Consider the following 20,369-nt stretch of genomic DNA (forward strand, 5'->3'; position numbering starts at 1 on the left):
GTTTAGCTGTCTCTGCTGACACCTGAACGACGATCAGCACTGGGGGTTGGTAGTAGTGGAGTAAAGGACAACAGCAGATAGGATAGTATATGGGAAGGAGAAAATGACTATTTACAGTGTTCGTTGGTAGTCCAAATATTTCACCTTAGTTCACGTGTTTGGCACTGCAGATTGTGTTTGTTAACGGCCTTGCACGCAGTAATGGTAACTGTAGAGCCTTAACTGCTCTTGAAAGTAGCGTGTGCGAATGCTCCAATATCACTGAATCAAATCGAATAGCGAACGTTCGACCAATTTGATTCACAAATAAAATATCTACTATTTGATCTTTTAGATAGTCTCTCTCTCTCTCTATATATATATATCTACTCGCTCAATAAACACACTTTTTTCCTGAAAAACTGAAGCAAAGTTGGAGGGCGTGCATTTATAATGTGGGGTAAATTTTATGGGAACTTTTATGCGAACACAACAGCTTGTCCTCACAGCCACTACTGGCCATCTGCCATTATCGCAAGCCATCTGCTTTTTGGCACCTGTGTTTTTGACCAGCACACTAGGCCACCCTGCTCACCAGCATCTCAAAGTTTATCAGTGTGGATCAGTGTTTCCCTTTTATGAGTGGACAAACTCTGTCCCCCAGCTGTATAACTCGACTTAGGGCCTATCGCACACAGCAAAATGAAAGACAGGCAGAAAAGCCAACAACAAGCACAACAAAGAAAAACGAACATGTGAATTTGACACTACACTCATCGCACCTGGGCTTTATATGAAACATAATGGCCAGAGGGCCTTGCTGTTACACTTTAGCGGCTGCTCTCTGTTACGTGCCATGCAATTTCGGAGGTGCGTGCCCAAGCAGCCACATGTAATGCAACCACTTGACGATCTGCGTCTGCAAAAGATTTCATTTATTGCCTCAATATACCCTCGCGGCGGCAGTGACACTTTGTTCTATTGAAAACATGCTTAAACACACTTCGTTATGTTGAGGTTCGACAAGAAGTTATAGGAGGGTAAATATTTCGTTATATTGAGAATTTTGTCATATTGAAGTTTATTATACAGTAGACTTCTGCTAATTCGACTGGCTAACTTGATTTGTTGGATAATTTGATCCTGGCCCGCGCCCATGTATTTCTATGTGCCCATACTTTTGTGATTTCGATCCTAAAATTGGCCTCCACCGGATAATTTGAACTTGACCAGTGAGCATGCCTTTATGGGGACCCCAATAGTGACCCCTTTAGTTGCAGCGTCTATTTCGGCCGAGCTTAGGGACCAGTGAACGCATCGAACGCACATCATCTCCCATCAAAAAAGCCTTTTTTCGGCCTGCGCTGGGAAAATTTTCTAGCAATAACTGTAGCTCACAATGTCCGATTACGGTATTTAGCCGATTATAATAAGCGCCTTTTCTTTTTTTTTTTTTTCAAAATAAATTGGGCCGCACATGAAACCAAAACCGCCGTCGTGGCGTTCATATGCTTTACCACATAATACAGGTGCATTGTGGCAAAGCTGACTTTAAAGCATAGTGAAGCGAAGCTAGCTTTAGAAAACTGGCCTTTGTTGTGCAACACATATTAGACCTTTGCAAATTTTTATTGCTCGATAAGTGGGTGTGCGTTACATTTCTTTTATGTTTAGGAGTATTAATGTAATTTCCACATTAGTGTTCTACTTTGCACACCTAGATAGTAGGCACACGATTGATTTGGGGACATGTTAGAATCGGGAAAATACTACCAAATAAATAAGCAGTGTATTTAGGCATTTTTTTTGTGCATCTTGTTTAATTCGACCCGCTGGCTAATTTTATCTATTTAGTCAGTCCCGTCAGGGTTGAATCAAGGGAAGTCGACTGTATCGAGGTTTAATTAGTTATACCCTAGACTTCTCTATTGAACATGCAATTTTGTTGTGCTTTTCGTTAACAATTTTTCTTTTGCTAAAGAAGGTATAATTCTTCTTAAGTAGTAATGAACAAGCTGGTTGTTAACCTCTACGTATAATTTTTTTTCTTCAATGTCGTGTAGTGAATGTATATTGTGGCTCTAAAGGCCTGATCAGGTGACTGTTAATGTTGCCTTTTGTCTCCAGCATCATGACAATCATGCGTTGTCTAACAAATAAGGTAAATAAGTTTAATGGGACTCGATGTTTTAATCCCACCAGCAAACTGGGAGAGCTGCATGTGAATCTTTAACACTTATGGGCACAGTTGTGTGGCAATAGCAGAGCCCTTCTCTGTGCCTTCTTTGGGGCCGTCAGTGTTATGCAGTATTCCTGATGGTGCACTATGTGTTACAGGAGATGTTCCGGTACGGTGAAATAATTGACCTGAAGCGCATCTACAGCAATGACATTCATGCCATTGCCAACACTTTTGGCATTGAAGCGGCAAGAACAGCGATTGCTAGGGTAAGTTTGTAAGCATGTGGGCTTATTACGTGGCCACTGTAGTACAGTTTAGACCGCTTATAACGTAAGTCGCCGGAGTCGCGAATATCAGCACTATAAGCGGTACCGCACTATAACCAAAACAACAATTTTCAAGGCCCGCACACATGCAAAACATGTGCACCGAGCCGCCACGCGTATGCGACAGTCGAGGAATGCTGCTAGAACATTTGCATTCAATATACAGTCATATCTCGTTAATTCGAACCAAATTGTGCGGCGGTAACTCCGACCGGCATTGCTCCGGTACCGCCATAGAGTAAAAGCTTAGGAGAGACCCCTCAATGTCGTGCGCGAACAAAAAAAAAAAAGAAGAAAGACCACGGCGGAAATTTCACCCTCTCTCGAATGGCAAGGTCGCCGATTCTGCGTTGTGCCGGAACATGCGTGTACGTGCCGACGTCTCAGCCACGCTACCGTAGCCACGCATAGAAAATGGCAGTGAACCCTGCTTTCTCCTTTATGCTTCCTCTACTTTTTAGTCACGTGTTGACCTTGCATGCTGCGGCTACGGCGCAGAGGGAAGCAGCGGCGCTGTCCCAGGCCGGCCAACGAAACTGCCCACGCCGGCAAACGCCCGCTTCCCGATAACGGCAGAAAACGAAACTTCGGGCAGCTGGCGCCGGGGAGCATTGGCCGGCGTTGGCAGTTTCGTGGCGCTCGCTATGCGCGCCGTGATATTTCATGACTCGCACTCAATATTCTGGTTTCAGCCTCACTGGCTATTCGTTCGCACCATGTGCACTTCTCCTCCACTTCGTCTCTCTTCCTCGAGCACTCCTTGGGGCGCCCGTTTGAGGGGAGCGTTCGCCATCTCCGCTGACTTCCGTACGCCCAGGCAGCCGCACTTGTAACCGGCATTTCATTTCCCGCAACTGCACTATAAACAATACGTGTATACATGGAGTGCTATGGGAAAATTAACGGGAGTCTGAAAAGACCGCACTATATCCGGTCCTGCACTATAAGCGGTTACATTATAAGTGGTCAACACTGTAAGTAGAATCTCGTTAATTCAAGCTTGCTTATTAGGTGGTGTCGAAATCCACACCCTAGCGTTGGTTGCCTCTGAGTAACAGAAACAGATCTCAAAGGACTATGCTTTTGCTGACTGCATGCACCGCGAGTGATTGCAGAGCCAGGAACGCATCATGACCGCTGCATTTTAGACCCACACTTGGATTCTTTGTCGCAAACATCGGTCACTTGCTGCAGTGTATCAGTCGATTGTTGCAATTTGTTGACCTTATAGCAACTTGGGAGAGCAAACTTCTCTCTTGACCGCTAAATTTACGTGACTGCCACATTCAAGCACAACATAAGAAGTGGGAACATTACAGAATGGTGATGTATCAAATGGGAACATAACACATGGTAGTCAATGGGATTTGCGCCGGGACTGCGAAAACGTGACATGGCAGCTGGGAAAACGCAAAAGTGAGAAACGTACCAGCCGGGTTCCACTGTAGTTATGATTCTGACAATGTGCTGTACTGGCGGCACTTGTGCACACCATCATGACCTTTCTTTCTAGTATTACTAATATGAAACCGTATGCATTGGGTAATACTGGTCATTTCAGTCAAGGAGTATCTCTTATCATTAGGAATAGGGAACTTGATACAGATTTTTATTTTTTCTCTCCAAGATTTATAGCACTGGCAGGCACAAGAACTTGTGTGCTAATTGCCAATTCGTTTATTAATAAACTAATTCTTTCTATGTACCTTCTTAATGATCGTTGGTGGCATGTAACTGGGGAATTGAAGTCAACCAGTGTACAAATTATAACCATTCGCTAGAAAATCTGTGGCTAGCTAGTGCCACTGTTGGTATGAGGGAGAGCCGAGAAGGATGGTGGCTTAGTGTGGCGGCATCTTGTGTGCGCAGGGAGGGGGGGCGAGTGCACACTGTCTCCTCGTGTGTGCAAGGGTGGGAGTGGAGAGGTGAGCACGTGCTTGGAGGGGAAGGGGAGAGGAGCAGGTTGGAACGCATTTCCTAGAGTACGGGGGCGGCTGCGAATGGCGCGGCTGAGCACAGCTGCGCGCACCTTGGAGGTAATCTGCTGTGGGTACAAGGGCTACGCTCACTGAGTGCTGATGGCTTTGTGTGCGCTGTGTTCTCCTGCGCCTACTTTGCATTCGCTCGCCGCCGCTGCTGCTCTTCATTGCGCCAGTGTTATCATAGCGAGTGTCAGCGGTCATCGAGTGAGATCTGCTCATGTTTGCCCGTGCACGCGCGACACCGTGCATGGTAATCTAATTAATAAGCGAATGTTCACTGCAGTTTATACGAATGATGAAACTACGAGCTTTGCTTCAGTGTTGTCGTCTGCCACCTTGCTATCACAATAAATGCTTCACTTTTCATGTGAAACTGCGACATTTTTTTGTCTTTTCAAATATGTAGGACTTCGCCAGGACCAGCAGAGCAGTTCGAATTATCCGTTAATTAGCATTATCAGAATTGCACTGTATTTTTCTTACTCTCGTCTGCGCCTAGTGCACGACTCTTTTGTGCTCTGCATCGATGGCGAATGCCAGCCTTACACGTGTACTGGCTGCCACCGCCGGTTCTTGTCGTGCCAAGCTGTGTGAAATAGACTGACTGAAGGTTGGGCTAGTTTCTAAGACTTTAGAATCGGCAAAGCATTGCAAAAAAGAAAGAGAACGGCAGCATACCGACACACGCGCAATTGGCGAAACAACTCAAAAAACAAAGGAGACCTACGTCTCCCTTTGTCTGTGATTTCTTTGTGCTTTGCCAGGCTGCATGATTGAATGCACGGCAATGTTAACGTACGCAGCAAAACATCTTCAAAATAACTGTTGACGTTCAACGTCCTAGCTTGTCGCGGTGAGCTTTCTTTGCTTGGTGCAGTTGCATTGCAATTTGCACTTGTTTTCTGCTTTACGTACTACTGGCGGGCTAGTCTGTAAGTGTCCACATAGTGGACATGTCCATTTCGTCTGCTGCTGAAATGCTGTTTGGCTGGAGGCACCTGTCTCCTTCTGATGCGTACCCCAGCCCAGCCAATCAGAACTTCAACAGACGACATGGACATGTGCACTAGGTGGACACATACAGAATACACCCCCTGGATGTCATGAATGTGACCTGCCTCATACAAGCGGCAACCTTTCTCAAGAGCAGATGCACGAAAATGCATTTTCCGGTTCGTTAGGCCTTAAAAACCGCAGCGCGAAATCACAGGAAGCGCCATGTGCACCTTTGCCCGTTGTCTGCATCACATGCCAGTGCTCTTACTGCTGCCGTTAGCGGCGCTGTTTGCCAGCGCTCTGCTGGTGCATTACGACGGCTGTCTGGTGCCTATTCTAGAAAATGGCACAACACACGGAGCTCCAACAAGTGGTTTTGGGCATTGTCTACTGACTGACTTCAAGTCTGCAAATACAGCATGCTTCCAGAACTTAATGGTAGAATACTTAATTAAAATCAGTCTGTCATCATATTGGATATTACTGCACGAATCCTAATGTCCACCACTGCTACAATATATGGTCAGCATTTTGTCTCAAATCACGCTGTTTTTAATAATCACTAACAGATGTCGCTGAAACACTCTGTGTAATATGAACCAGCCAGTCTGTGAATACGGCAAAATACGGCTTTCACAAACTCTGCGCAGGAGGTGGCCAACGTGTTCGCCGTGTATGGCATCGAGGTGGACCCGAGGCACCTGCTGCTCGTCGCCGACTACATGACGTTTGACGGCAGCTACCGTGCCTGCAACCGCATAGCCATGGAGAGCAATTCCTCGCCCCTGCAGCAGATGACCTTCGAGACCACCATGAACTTTCTCAAGTCAGCCACGCTTGCCGGTACGGTGTGCCTCTGTTTCCTGAGCGATGTTCTCGCCTGAGCTAGCTATTGAGAAATACGTACTTGTTGTGGTAGGTAGTGGCAACAAACACTATCACAAGGGCACGAGCACCAACTCCCACCTGTATTTGTTGCTAAATGTGTAGGCAACATGAAACAGGCTTGGCGAGCTATGGATGTTTCGTGGTTGAAGCCTAAAAGCATGACTGATATTGGAAGCAGTTTGATGTGATGGTGTCAAATGGCCCATTGAATGAAAATGATGGTGTCTGTAGTCTGTAGCAGCTGAAATGGCACCTAAAGTCCCATTGGCTGTGATGCCACGTCACGAGCGGGCCTCGATGTAGTTCCCATTGCCTTGACGGATGCGGAGCAGGTGAAAGTCAACACCTGCTGCCGTAGTAGCGCGTCAGGTGTTGCGTGAAGGGAGAGGGCATCGCCGCGACGCCACGTCACTCTCGCTCTCGGAAGCCTGTGTTATCGGCGCATTCCTTGTCCGCGCAGGCTGTCGCCTGCATTCTAACTGCGCCTTGGTAAGGCCAAATCAAAATGCGCCAAGTGTCGCAACGCCTGCGAGTTGTTCATAACTCGGAGGACCGCTCGACGGCGTTCGATTGGACATTAATGCTTTCACTTTCACAACTGCTTAGGTGTCCTTGTACATTTTAGAAGGGCTGGGTAATTGATTGAATAACCTTGCAATTATGTGATTGATGCTTCAAAAGGCCAAATGCGATGATACTTCACTTTGGCTAAATTGGTTATAAATGAGTAGTATATGCCGTAGAAACAATCTTAGCAAAGCTGCAGGGCTGGCAATTGTGTAATTTTCTTATTTAAACCTTTTATAGAACCTAAACAGTTGACGTGCGCACCTGGTAGTTAACGAATATGACACATATCTTGGCGCATTGCCTCCGAGATTTTCAGTGTGCTGCGGGTGCTCCTTAATTTTAGAAGCCGTGTCAAAGAACTGTGCTGGTTCTCTGTCAGCTTAGCTATGCGTTAATTCTGGCAAGCCTAATGGCACCATTCTTTCTTTCAGTTTTGTTATTGAAAACACCCATTTAATGAGCTTATTGTGATTCATTCAATATACTAAGCTTCTGTTAATAAATTGCAGTGTTATTTGATGATCATGAATAACCAACTAGCCTGAATTTCAGTTCTAGCTTTTCATCTGCTTGACGTGAAGTCTGCTCAATTGGCTAGAATCCAGTCAGTGAAGTGCAGCACAAAATGTCATAGCCTCCGCGCTGCACAAGCCTGCATGAAGTGTAGGTGAACAAAAAAAGCCATAGTTTAACTTGCTGTATAGAATAACCAACAACATGCATTTGGTTGCATTCCCTTAAAACACTGTGGAATACGTAATTTTAAAGATTGACTAAAGTTAATGGGGACACCCTGTATATATTTAATAGAGCATTTTTCTCTCTCACTTTTGAGTAGGGCAGGGATTCTCAAGCATGTCAGTTCCAGGGAACCCTGATAAGCTCCATGAAACGCCAAGGAACCCCCCCCCCCTCCCCGAATTAACCGAATAAAATGTCCTAATTAACCAAATGTCCCATTATCCAGGGTATCAAGAAAACAATAAGTGAATGCTTACTACGTCAACACGCTTTTATTTACTGAATGAATCAGCAAGTCTTGCTTCTATTTCGCACAAGAGCAGTGCAGAAGCTGAAATTCTCATATCATGACTGATTAGAGCTAGCAGCGGCAAAGGCCTCGCGATATCCTTCGCAGCGTGGCCGCGGCGCGGGTTTTCATCTGAGACACGCTTTTCACTACTGCGCGCACATCCCGATTATTCTTCGCTAGTGAGCTGGTCACCAACAAATTGTCTGTCCATCGCGATGTAGCCGGTGCTCTTCATCTTCGACATTTTGCACTGAGTCAAAGCGAAACTACTGCTTGCCGCAACCGCTGCGGACGAAACCGCGGCTGTTATCGACGCGACGGCGACCTTGCGGTTCAGAAGGCAGGCGGCCGACGCACGCACCAAGTCAAAACGAAACTACCATTTGCTGCAACAAGTGCGCACGGCACCGCGGTCGCTATCGACGCGATCATGGATGGCGACTATGCAGTTGTGAAGGCACGCAGCCGATGTGCGCACCGAGTGAAAATGAAACTACTCTTTGCTGCAACCGCTGCGGACGATACTGTGGTAGCTATCGACGCGATCATAGATGGCAACTACGTACTTATGAAGGCACGCGGCTAGCCACCAACGCAGTGTTACGCGCGGTGATTAACGCAAGAATAAAGGCTTTGCGGGCACAATTAGGCACGAAGCGTTCCGGCGTTGCTGTCAGTTACATATCGCGTACGATTGCTGCTGAGGACCATAGCGATGCGGACTGCGCCACTTCGTTTTTGGATGCTAGCGCCGTTTTTTTCTCTTTTGCGGCGGGCATTTGCGATGCTCCGCGCATTAATTTTTTTATTCCTCCGACGTATACGTCAGTGCGCATGCTATCGGCACCTACCCTATCTACAAACGGGAGAAATGCGCATGGTGGTAAGTTACGGCTGCCGAGATTCAAGTGCAAAAGCTTAGGCGCGCTGCCCATGGCTGCCCGTTTTCGGAGGTTGGGTGGCTACAAGCTGGTTGCGGATTTACTGCGCAGTTCGCGAGTTGCCGTTACGCACTGTGATGTGCTTTTTGACACTCGGGCATGGGTAATGGAGGTTGTGTGGATTGAGCGCACCTCGTGTTCGCCGTTTTAGCCACTTGGCGAGCGTGGGACCACAGAAAATTTATCAGTGGCTCGCGGAACCCGAGCAGGGGCCTGTGGAACCCCAGGGTTCCGCGGAACCCACTTTGAGAACCCATGGAGTAGGGGAATCATTCCGAAAGCATTCATTTAGCTTGCCACTTACATCCCTAATTTTGGTGGCTTTCTTGAAAACAATATTGCATGTGAAGAGGTAGAACGTCAATGGTTGTTATGGTTTATGACCTCTCCCCACCCATGTTTTTATCATTTCAGGTGCTGAAGACCATCTCAACTCCCCATCTGCGCGGCTTGTGGTGGGCAGAGTGGTGCCCCTGGGCACGGGTTGCATGCAGCTACGGCAGCCCCAGGCCCCCAGCTTCAAGTTGCGCTCACGCTAAACCCATCGCTGGTTTAGTAGAGTCACTGGCGTCACAGGACCACTGTGATTGCTAAAATAGCTTTACTGTATCTTTGATGCTCATTTGTTCTAATAAACTAATTATGTTTTGTAAATTTTTTTTATTGTAGTCTCTCTTTGGGGCTTATTTTATCGTATAGTTAATTCAGCAGAAGTGCTCAGAAACCGTGTTTGCGGTGTTACAGATGCGCACCTGTGGACCACCTGTCGCTACCTGCCACCTCAACTCTCCGGGGGTGCTGCAAACATGCTCTTTGTTTATAGATGTCTCTAAAAGCCTTCTCTGGGCTAGAGTGGAGGAGCTGGTTCATTAATGCACGATAGAATGAACTTTTTTTCTTTTTTAAATTTCAGATCATAATTCAGGAATTTTGGCAAAAGAGGCAAAAGAGGCAAATTCAGGCAAAAGAGCAAAGCTCTTTTGCCTCTTCCCTGCACTTTGCCAGTGTTGACTGCTGTTTTGCACGATAATCCACGAAGGGTCAGGGCTCGTACTATCCTCTCTGGCTATGTGGTAATGGTGGTTGGCATGGTTCAACACAGTACCACTGTTAAAACTAAACTTTCCCTCTTCCCATAACTTTGCGGCTGCTGTCATCCACAGTGAGCTGGTCCCAGAGATTGTGCAAACTGAGGTGGTTCGAGGCAACACTGCTCCCTTTTTGCGGAGGTCCGCCTATTGGCATGCTACACAACCAAACCAATTTCGTTGTGACGAAAAGCCACACGTCATGTTCGCAGGAGCCAAGCTCGTCGCAACACAAGCAATCGTGGTCTGCCCTCATCATCTCGAGGAACACTTTATTACAAACTGTACATATCTGAGCTTCGATAGTTGCTTGACTTATTCTGAACGAATAGAAATGTTTTGCTGCATACAGCACATTGGCACCATCTGTTGAAACATGCAAGTCGGCAATCCTGAACGAGTACAAAGTATGTAAAAAAAGGGTTTGTCATGACACTTTTGCATGGAAAAACAGGCAAAAATTTCAGATGTACTTTTCTGAGTATTGATCATTAAAAAAGGTGCCAAACGGGTCACGTGTAGCGGTGCCATTGCCAAATTTCTCTGCCTTAATAGTGGCTGCACCACGCTGCGTAGTTTCCTCTTGAACCACGTGACTGCGCTTGGGGAAGGCAAGTGCTAGCGGGGAATGGAAAACGAACAAAAAATTTCGAGGACGCTTAAGCTTCGCTTCGCTTTAAAGAGTGGCACGCGAGAGCATTCAAAGAATACACATTGTTTGGCAAACATTGTTCATGGCAAACTCTGCCAATTGAACACTAGGTTTTTTACGTCGCAATTTTTCTCGCGCGCCCTCTTCCCTAAAACTTACATTATATAAAACACTAGTAAGGTCTAAACTAGAGTATGCTTCATCAATTTGGGATCCCTCTACAGCACAGCTAACATACTTACTTGAAGCCATTCAGAGCCGCTCTGCACGTTTCATTGTATGCAATTATTCCCGCAGTGCCAGTGTATCTGCCATCAAAACTATAGCCTTCATCTGCCAGAACTATCATCAAGAAGGCAACTCGCCCTATTGTCACTCTTTCACAAAATGTACTATACTAACCCAGAATTAAAAAATGACCTTTTTATATCACCCCCTTATATTTCATCGCGAATTGACCACAACGTCAAGGTACAAGTACCAAGCTTCCGCACAAACCTTTGCTTCAATTCATTCGAAATGCTGGCGACCAAGATTGCTGGCGACCAAGGCGGTAAGGGGAGGCCACGACCTCCCCTCCCCGCCTTGGTCGCCAGCAATCCGGTTCATTCATCCTTTCAGACTGCTGTATCTAACATTGTATAATGATTCGCCACTCCTCTCTGTAACGCCATCAGACATTGTATTTTAAATAAATAAATAAAAAACAAAGATCCCTGGCTGCTTATCAGGCTTCCCCGCAACTGCAGCTTTCTTTTTTCTCCAGCTTCACTTTCGCATGCTGCCGTAAGCCCCCTGAATGAAACTAAAGGTAGCGACATTCCTCCTTGCCCGTCCTCTCATCCTCGCCTCGTGCTTTCTCTTGTCGCTCGCCCTTATGCGCCAGCTTTAAAAAGGCCCATAGAGTAATGCGATGTGAGACATTAAAAATTGCTGTTGGGTGTTTGCGCATGAATTTTTACCATATTTAAGGCTTGTTTATTATGTGTTGTGTGAAGAGCGATAATGGAACGCTATGAAATTGGCAAATCTTTGTGCTTTTTTGGCAGAGTAACTATGCACTTGCTTTGCCGCTTCGGGTTGGCTGCTGGCTTCCAGTTAGGAGCGTTTTGAGGCTAGTTTCGTGGATCAATTCCTTTTTGTGTGGAGCTTTAGCCCAAAAATCAGAGCTCTTTGACTCGCCAATAACGTATACGTTATGTACACGGTGTTCATATACCTGCCGGAGCTTTATTTGAGTGCTGTGTTCACGACCAGTGTACCTGCAGGCAAAAATGCTTGTGGCTTGCACAGATCAAGCCGCTTTGCGAGTTATTTCTATTGCATTGATCATATTCTTTATTTGGCTTTCTAAAAACACTTGCCCGGCGATTGCTAAACTTCTTGGAACCTGCGAAAAAAAAAAAAAAAAAACGGAACACTATACAAACACGAGCGTGGACTATCACCAGGTATTTAATTGGAAGACACTTGAATGTATATACAAACTGGGTGCGTGAGCACGAAAGCTTGACTTCGCGTCGCAAAAATAAATAACTGTTATACCGGTGTCACACGTACACTTCTGATCGCGATCGGGGCCGGTCTAAATGGGCGTCTTGCGCCGCAGTTTGAGGTATTGTAGCGGTGCCTGGTGGCGGCTAGAAAAGTTATCTGGGTAGTACAAGCTTGGGTAGTATTGAGCCTTGGCTGTGGCGAAGCACGTTTCTAGCCAGAGTTTTGCGTGCGTTCGCACTTTTTTCTGCCCTGTTGCGAGTGCGAAAAGGCTTGTCACTTCTCACAGACCGCGCCGATCACGCTGCGAGCTGGCTGCAGCCTAGTTTAACGAAAATGGTCTCTGCGTGTGCCGTGGGACGTAATGCTGGAAGCAGAAGGAATCGGCGACGCCGATCCGGAGAGACCTAGCTCAGCCTGGAAAAAGCGTCACCGTCGTTACTGCTGTGTCGTGAGCTGCCACGAGCAAGAATTAAGGCCTGAATCCCAACATCAGATTCTACCGTTTTCTTTCAAGGAAGGCCTCACGAAGCGGAGCGTCGGGCGCACTAGATAACTTCACTCCCCCACTAGAAGCAGCACAAGTTTGAGAGTTAAATGTGCTCATCCTTGACCTCAAGCCAGCATGTTGAGGCAGCGCAGCAAGGGAGTATTGATTACAGCACATCGATGTTCTAGCGCTGTCATTGAAAGCTACATCAAGCGACCAGCGCACGAGCTCGCGCTGCAGCGCGATTCGCACGTAGTACGTTACTGCGAGCTCATATGCATTGCATGTTATTTATCAGTTGCTGAAGGGACAGATGGCCGCTACTACAGCGCAGGCATAACTACTTGTCTAGCGGCATGCAGTCAAAAAAGATTGCAGGAGGCCCGCCGTTTCGCGGCATGCTGAAAGACCGCTGCCGACGCGGCGCGTAGGATCGTGCGCTCCAGTTCGTACATCGCGGCATGCTGAAAGACCGCTGCCGTCGCGGCGCGTACCGTCGGGCGCTCGAATAGTTCCGTACACGTGATGTCTGCTTATCGCTGCTGTGAATTCATTTATAGCAAGCATTTCCTCGCGTTTGTGCACCTGAATCTGGCAGCGTGCAAACCTTACCTGAAGTTCAACTTCGTACGCGACTCGCTTCACTTGCGAATCGCGCTAAAACGTCGCCGCTTATTTATTGAACGGCGTACACTTATGCGGCGTTGCATAATTTCTTGCCTTTACACAGCGTGCCGCCTCTGTAAAAATTTTCGACGCTCGATATTCGGTGCTGGCCGTGGTACAACGCAACCGAAAGTGGCGCGTCTATATTGTAAACGTGCTTTCCAACGCAGACGACCGAGCTTGGTACTACCCAGTTCAGGACACAGGGCGCACTTTAGCACCATTTCGCAGCACCCCCAGGGCAAAGCAGGAGCGCCATTGGGCTTGATCCTGATTGAGTGTTGTTACACGGTCATTTGCGATCGCGATCTTGCGGCATGCCCCAATCGCGATGAGAAGTCTACGTGTGACACCGGTATTTGTAGCAGCGACCACTGTTGATCGCGATCAAGCAATCCGATCCAGACCTGCCTCGATCGCGATTAGAAATGTACGTGTGACACCGGTATTTGTAGCAGCGACCACTGTTGATCGCGATCAAGCAATCCGATCCAGACCTGCCTCGATCGCGATTAGAAATGTACGTGTGACACCGGTATTTGTAGCAGCGACCATTGTTGGTCGAGATCAAGAAAACTGATCCGGACCGGCCCCGATCGCGATCTAAAGTGTACTTGTGGTACCGGTATTTAATTGTAGCAGTGACCACTGTTGGTCGCGATCAAGAAATCCAATCCGGACCGGCCCCGATCGCGATCAGAAGTGTACGTGTGGAGCCGGTATTCGTAGCAGCGACAACAGTTGATCGCGATCAAAAAATCCGTTCCGACCGGCCCCGATCGCGATCAGAAGTGTACGTGACACCGGTATTTGTAGCAGCTACCATTGTTGATCGCGATCAAGAAATCAGACCCGGACCGGCCCGATCGCGATCAAAATTAAGCGTACGTGTGGCTCCGGTATTCGTAGCAGCGACCGCTGTTGATCGCGATCAAGAAATCCGATCCGGACCGACACGATCGCGATCAGAAGTGTACGAGTGATACCGGTATTTGTAGCAGTGCCCACTGTTGATGGCGATCAAGAAATCGATCCGGTCCTGCGCCGATCGCGATCAGAAGTACGTGTGACATCGGTATTGATCGCTATCAAGAAATCCGATCCGGACCGGCCCCGATAGCGATCAGAAGTGTACGTGTGACACCAGTATTTGTAGCAGTAACCATTGTTGATAACGATCAAGGAATCCGGCCCGGACCGGCCTCGATCGCGATCAGAAGTACGTGTGACACGGTGTTAAGCAGGAGACACACGGTACGATTCGGCGTCCGATCCGATGTGCGACGCCGCATGCTCCGGCATGCGGCATACGACGATTTGGGGCACACGGGACGGGCATCCGAACGAGCAAGCGGCGCCTAAGCTCCGCCCAGATCTTGCGCCCCAGCTTATACACTCGGAAGACTTCGTATCCTCGTCGAGAAATACAAAATAAACAACTTTGCGCAATGCGGCTTCGCTTTACGCGAACACTGTCACTAAAATTACGTCTATGCGAACGACAAAACACTTCGCAGCGGTGTGTTCTCCACTGACGGCTCCGCCGACAGCCAGCGATGCTTGGCGGACGCCACGGCCGACGGCTCTTGCGATCCAGTCCGAGCTCGTCGAAGTGCGCTTATTTTTGCCAACACGATTAACACTGTACGCGTAGGTTACCCGTAATTAAATACACTCGGATTACTCGATGCCGTCGATGCGAAGGGCAAGCGTGCAAGCTAAGCGAGTAGCCTCGCTCAGACAGTCGGTGTGCGCTGACTACCTGCGAAATGCTGTCGCATCGCGGCTCCCGGCCGATCTCGCAAGTAGCTGGGTGCTAGTACTAGACGCTGTTTTGCAGAACAGGAACAGGGTCGAGATAATTTTACCGAACTGGTAACTATTTCGTGTCAGAGACGAATTGTAGCAATGCTGTTGCAGCCGGCATGAAAAAAAAAAAAAAAAGAAAAGAAAAAAAAAAGCGACGAGAAACCGGCCCGCCGGCCCCGCCTCTCTGGAGGGAGCGTCAGAGAACGTCACATGCCAGGCGCGCTGTCATTGGCTGCGGCCAAACGACGGTGCGATTGTCGGACGCGTCGGACGGTGAAAATCTGTCCAGTTTGTCGCACGCCGGGCAACCGATCCGGCGCTTCGGCACGGCAAAACGCCTCGGTTCGGCTGCCGTTCCGGCGCGTCGGACGCCGGATCGGACACCAAATCGGACCGTGTGTCTCGCGCTTTACACGTACACGTTTGATCGGGATCGAGGCCGGTCCGGATCGGATTTCTTGATCGCGATCAATACCGGCGTCACACGTACACCACTGATCGCGATCGAGGTCGGTCCGGATCGCGATCAACAGTGGTTGCTGTTACAAATAGCGATGTCACGCGTACACTTAATTGCGATCGGGGCTGGTCCGGATCGGAATTCTTGATCGCGATCAACAGTGGTCGCTACTACATGGTCCAACGATCCAGATCGAGTTATTATCGTCTGCTGATCGTCGGTAACTCTCAGAACTCCATAATGCCTTGGCTACAAAACCAGATTTTCAAAATATGGATAAGTTTGGATAACATTTCAATTCTATATATTGCTGATAAAATGGTTTTTAAACGTTCTTCACTGAGCTACCTTACTTCTTGTTTTTAGCGTTTTCAGAGTACTGCGCTAGAGGGCGCATGTGAGCCTGCGATCGTGATCACGGGGCCTGATCGCGATTCTCAGATATCGATCGCCCGGATCCGGATTCTGCGAGATCGGAATCGCAAATGAACGTGCAGCAACACTCAAACCAGATCAAGCCCTATCTGATCGGCCCCGATCGCGATCAGAAGTGTACGTGTGACACCGGTATCGAGAAAGCAAGCCTTGCACAATTCTACCCATGGCTACGCTTAACCATGCCGGAGTGCCGTAGCCCGTGAACAAAGAAAAAGCTCTGTTGGTACACTTTTATTGCGATAGCAATTATATGGACACTTCAACCGGATTTCTGCCGTCGTCGTCGCCGTCGCCGTGAGGTTCCCTATAGATAAAATCTTCGCCGCGCGCCGTATGCCCGAGCGGAAGCGTGCGGGGACGCGCGCTATCACGGAGAGCGAACGCACTCAATCTCCCACGCGCAAGCAAGGAAGCGGGAAGCCAGCGCCGGAGGGAGCGGGGGGGGGGGGGGGGGCACTTCTACTCTGCCAACAACCGCGCTCGTCGCTCGCCCGCACCGTCTCTTATCTCCACACGGCTCTGACCTTTATGCGCCGTGCATTCGCCGCTCAGTTTCCGTTGAAGCGATAGACCGCACGTACCTTCGCCGCTGCGGCGTATGCGCTTGCTGCCAGCGTTTTGACAGTCGTCGTCTGCAGTCATTCAGTGTGATCTATTCATGTTTGTTTGTGCGCGCTCACACCACGCTTGTTCATTCTAGTAATAGTCGGGCCACATTTTCCAACGCACGCTACACATTCAATGCTGCCCGGATCGGCAGTGCAGCGCTACAGGTGTGTCCCTTCGCACGCGCTGCCCACGGGAAGCGCTTCTCATCAACACCACCGTTTCACACGCGCCTTCTCGTGGTCATCGAATCTCTCTTCATGTCGGCCTATTTACGCCGCAGCATACCTGCTTACTTAATCAGCTCATGTTTACTACAATTCATATTGCTACCAAAACCGCTCACCTCACTTCGTATGACATTGCTGTGTTGCTATCGCATTCATTGCTTCGCCCTTAGGGCGAAACTGTGACATTTTTTTTCACCTTCAGCACACTTAAAAGCAATCCCTAACATAAAACAATAACAGATTTCTTCAATTACGCGGGTAGCCAGGAAACTTAATTACCCAAAACACATCAAAGCCCTTGCGAATGCCTCGCCGTAGCAACTCGACAGCCAACTGTCATGGTTGCGACTGCACCTATATAGGCGCGCAAAAAAGAAAAAAAAAAAACATAAAAGGACGCGAGAAATACCACGTGAAGGCGCTTAACCAATTTGATAACGCAGGCCTTCTCTCTTGCCCGCTCTCATACTCCTCGCGGCAGCGGTGGCGGCAAGATAAAAGAATGTCGCTACCTTTAGTTTTATTCAGGGGGCTTAGGCTGCCGAGGAGGCGAGCGCCATCTAGATGGTATTTTTGCAAGGCGCTAACTGCGGCGCACCGCTGTCTGAGTGGTAGAAATGCTGGAAATAGAGCTTGTGTTTAGTTTCCCCATAGGACAATTATGATTTCTCGTATATTCAAATTACATTCCGACGCTATCACGTCTGTAGGTTGTGGTTACGTCGTACTTTACGATTTTTCTCAGGCATTTTACTTTGAGAAATTCGATTATTTCGCCAGCGCCTCTGCGCCATGCGGAGGGCCTGCGTGGTGGGCGTGGTTCAGGATGATTTTCTTGGCCCCGGACGCCGACACCGACGCCAGATTTTCTACGACACGGGGCCTTTAACGCTATCGCGTTAATAAATGCTCACTCTAAGGGAATTGCTACAGGCATTATGCACATTTGCCGGAGTTCATGTAATTTGGGGCATTGTACACCGGCCCCAGAAAAAATATGGCAGAACCCATCTTACGATGAATATCGACGTTATTGCAATTAGCATTGAAGCAGTGTATCTACACGTAGTACTGCAACTGCCGAAACATTTCATCTATGAGGCGTATATGCAGCCGTGCTATTCGCTCGTGCTTTCTTGTGGACGCGCTATCTACCCTCATAGGAACGAAGTCTCCGCGTGGCGCTTGTGAATATTGCCGCGCCTCTATCCGCATTGAGCCACGATGGTGACCGCAGACGATTTGCTCGAGAGTGCGCGCAGGCTCAGTTGAATAATGACAGTATATCCCAAGAATATCTATAATAACAGACAGAAGAATGTGTTCCTTATTCAGGTGTTCTCTATTCCCCTAGCCAGGTGTTGCGTGAGGTCGTCTTGCGTGAGTTCTGCCCTCACGCAACACCTGGCGCGCTAGCGAGGCAGCAGGTGTTCCGTTTCGCCCGCTTTGCTCCGTCGAGGCGCACTCGTGACGTGGCTTCACAGCCATTGCGACTTTAGGTGCCACTTTGCTGCTACAGACTACAGACGCCGGCTGTTTCACTCAATGGGATATTTGATACTTTCGAATAAAAAAAAAGAGGCTGCACTGATTACGCTGTACTTTAACACCCCAGAAAGCAGCACTGGCAATGCTCTGTAAATTGAGCAAAGTGCTCAATTCACTCACAAGTGCGCTTGCTACATCCATCTTGCCACTGGTTGGATTGTGAATCACCCCAAGCAAAAACTCCACACCTTGCATCGTCTAATTCACCTCGGCCTTGCCCAGGAATTGTATAAAAACTACCGGGACGGTGCAATAAAGAGCGTGCCAGCATCGCTCCTAGAGCTGAAATGGCATCGGGGCTCAGGGGCGTATGCAGGGACCGTGCGATTCACTTCCATATTGGCAGAATACACGAACCTCTCTCACGTTTGAGGCACCAGCCTTTCTGCTATAAGCAATATCTCTGGAACTACCGCTGATTTCCCCAGGTGTAGACTATTTCAGGGAACGGTGTATACTGTTCGTGGTTGCACCGGACCGCTCCGTTAGCAAGGAGCACTATCTCTGGAACTAGTGTACAATGCCTCTCAGAGAACTAGTTGTAGCGTTAAAAAGCACAGAGACAAAAGAACAAGGAAGACACACACAGCACTACTAGCAACAACGTTTATTTCGATCACAGGCTGGACTATATACACCCAACGCAATGGCACACACTGATGACACGAGGGAACTCAGCGCATGCGCACAAAAACACTACTAGAAAGATTATTAGCTAAAGTTGCCAGTTAGGCACACATTCACTGCTTCCGCAAGAATTCCAACTCCTTTGGAGATAGCGCTATCGACGGTTCCCTTATGTATGAACTGCCCAACGCATCGATTCTTTTCGCCTCAACGAATAAATGAGTCATTTCATCCCTACGTCGTCCCAGGATGGCGGTCCTATCAAAATCAGAACTACAGGCACACGCTGAGTATGAAGGGAAAGAACGCCATCAGGTGGTAACTATTAACCTTATTGTTATGTTCTCTTAATCTTTACACATCTACCGGACTCCCCGATATAGCATTTACCACAGGAGACAAGAATACGGTTAAAAACAGACTTCTTGTACTGTAGGACCTTATTCTTCTGCCTTTTAGCACGTTCTACTTTAGCACATTCTACTTGATGGATTAGTTTTCAAACACAGGCTCTTTAGCTTGTCGGGAACGGGAAAAAAAAGTCACCTTTATCTTATTTCGAAAAGCAACTTTTCTTGAGCTGATGTGATAGTTGATGAATATATGGGATTACAGTCGTGCATTTCTTACCAGACAGTACTCGATTTTGAGTGAAACAATTATGGGGTTTTACGTGCCAAACCCACCATCTGATTATAAGGCACGCCGTGGTGGGGGACTCCGGATTGATTTGGACCACCGGGGGTTCTTTAGCGTGCACCTAAATCTAAGTACACAGGTGTTTTCTGCATTTCGCCTCCATCGAAATACCGCCGCGCTTGGCCGGGATTCGTCAGTTTGCCTCAAGCTTACGCGATTTTTTCTGAGCTGTTTTTCCGCGACTGACACTAAAACGTAGATAGGGTAACCAGCGGGACGTCTGTTGCTGGAAACTACTGTTCAAGAAGTGCTGACATGAATTCTTTACGGCATTGTTAAAACACATGCTCGCTAGGCCTTTCTTAAACAGTTTAGAATAATTCGAATGGAAAGGCAAAAGTGATTTTTCCCTCGGGTAGTCGGAGCAAACGAGCTTGAACTCGAGCTTGCAAGGATTGACTGATGGGTTAGTTGGTTCATTATCACAGAGATAAAATGACATGCAAAATGTGTTGTGGGAGTTATCTAAATGATACGTAAGCATTTGCTACTAATTACCTACTGTTTCGTCGTCATATGCTGCTGTGTTTGGTGTAATTGCGAGAAATACCGCGAAAGAACCGTGAAACGGTCAATCGCGGTTGCAACACCGAAATGTTAACTGAGATTAGTACGAGACGACGTAGAAGAGGGGACTAGTAGCAATGTTCACTCGTGTTATGTGA

At 48.0% G+C, this 20,369-nt stretch overlaps 1 protein-coding gene across 1 annotated transcript in view; it reads left to right on the top strand.

Annotated features, from left to right (window-relative positions):
• The window catches only part of LOC119435212 (DNA-directed RNA polymerase I subunit RPA1), a 38,184-nt gene extending 28,629 nt beyond the window's left edge, over window positions 1–9,555 (top strand). The window contains exons 8-10 of the mRNA XM_037702129.2: window positions 2,317–2,427; window positions 6,116–6,308; window positions 9,312–9,555. Of these exons, the coding sequence (XP_037558057.2) occupies window positions 2,317–2,427; window positions 6,116–6,308; window positions 9,312–9,436 (429 nt within the window). The 3' untranslated portion in view covers window positions 9,437–9,555. The remainder of the gene's footprint in view (window positions 1–2,316; window positions 2,428–6,115; window positions 6,309–9,311) is intronic.
• The last annotated feature ends 10,814 nt before the right edge of the window (window positions 9,556–20,369 follow it).

Source organism: Dermacentor silvarum, unplaced genomic scaffold (assembly GCF_013339745.2).
Source record: "Dermacentor silvarum isolate Dsil-2018 unplaced genomic scaffold, BIME_Dsil_1.4 Seq531, whole genome shotgun sequence".
NCBI classification, from domain to species: Eukaryota; Metazoa; Arthropoda; class Arachnida; order Ixodida; family Ixodidae; genus Dermacentor; species Dermacentor silvarum.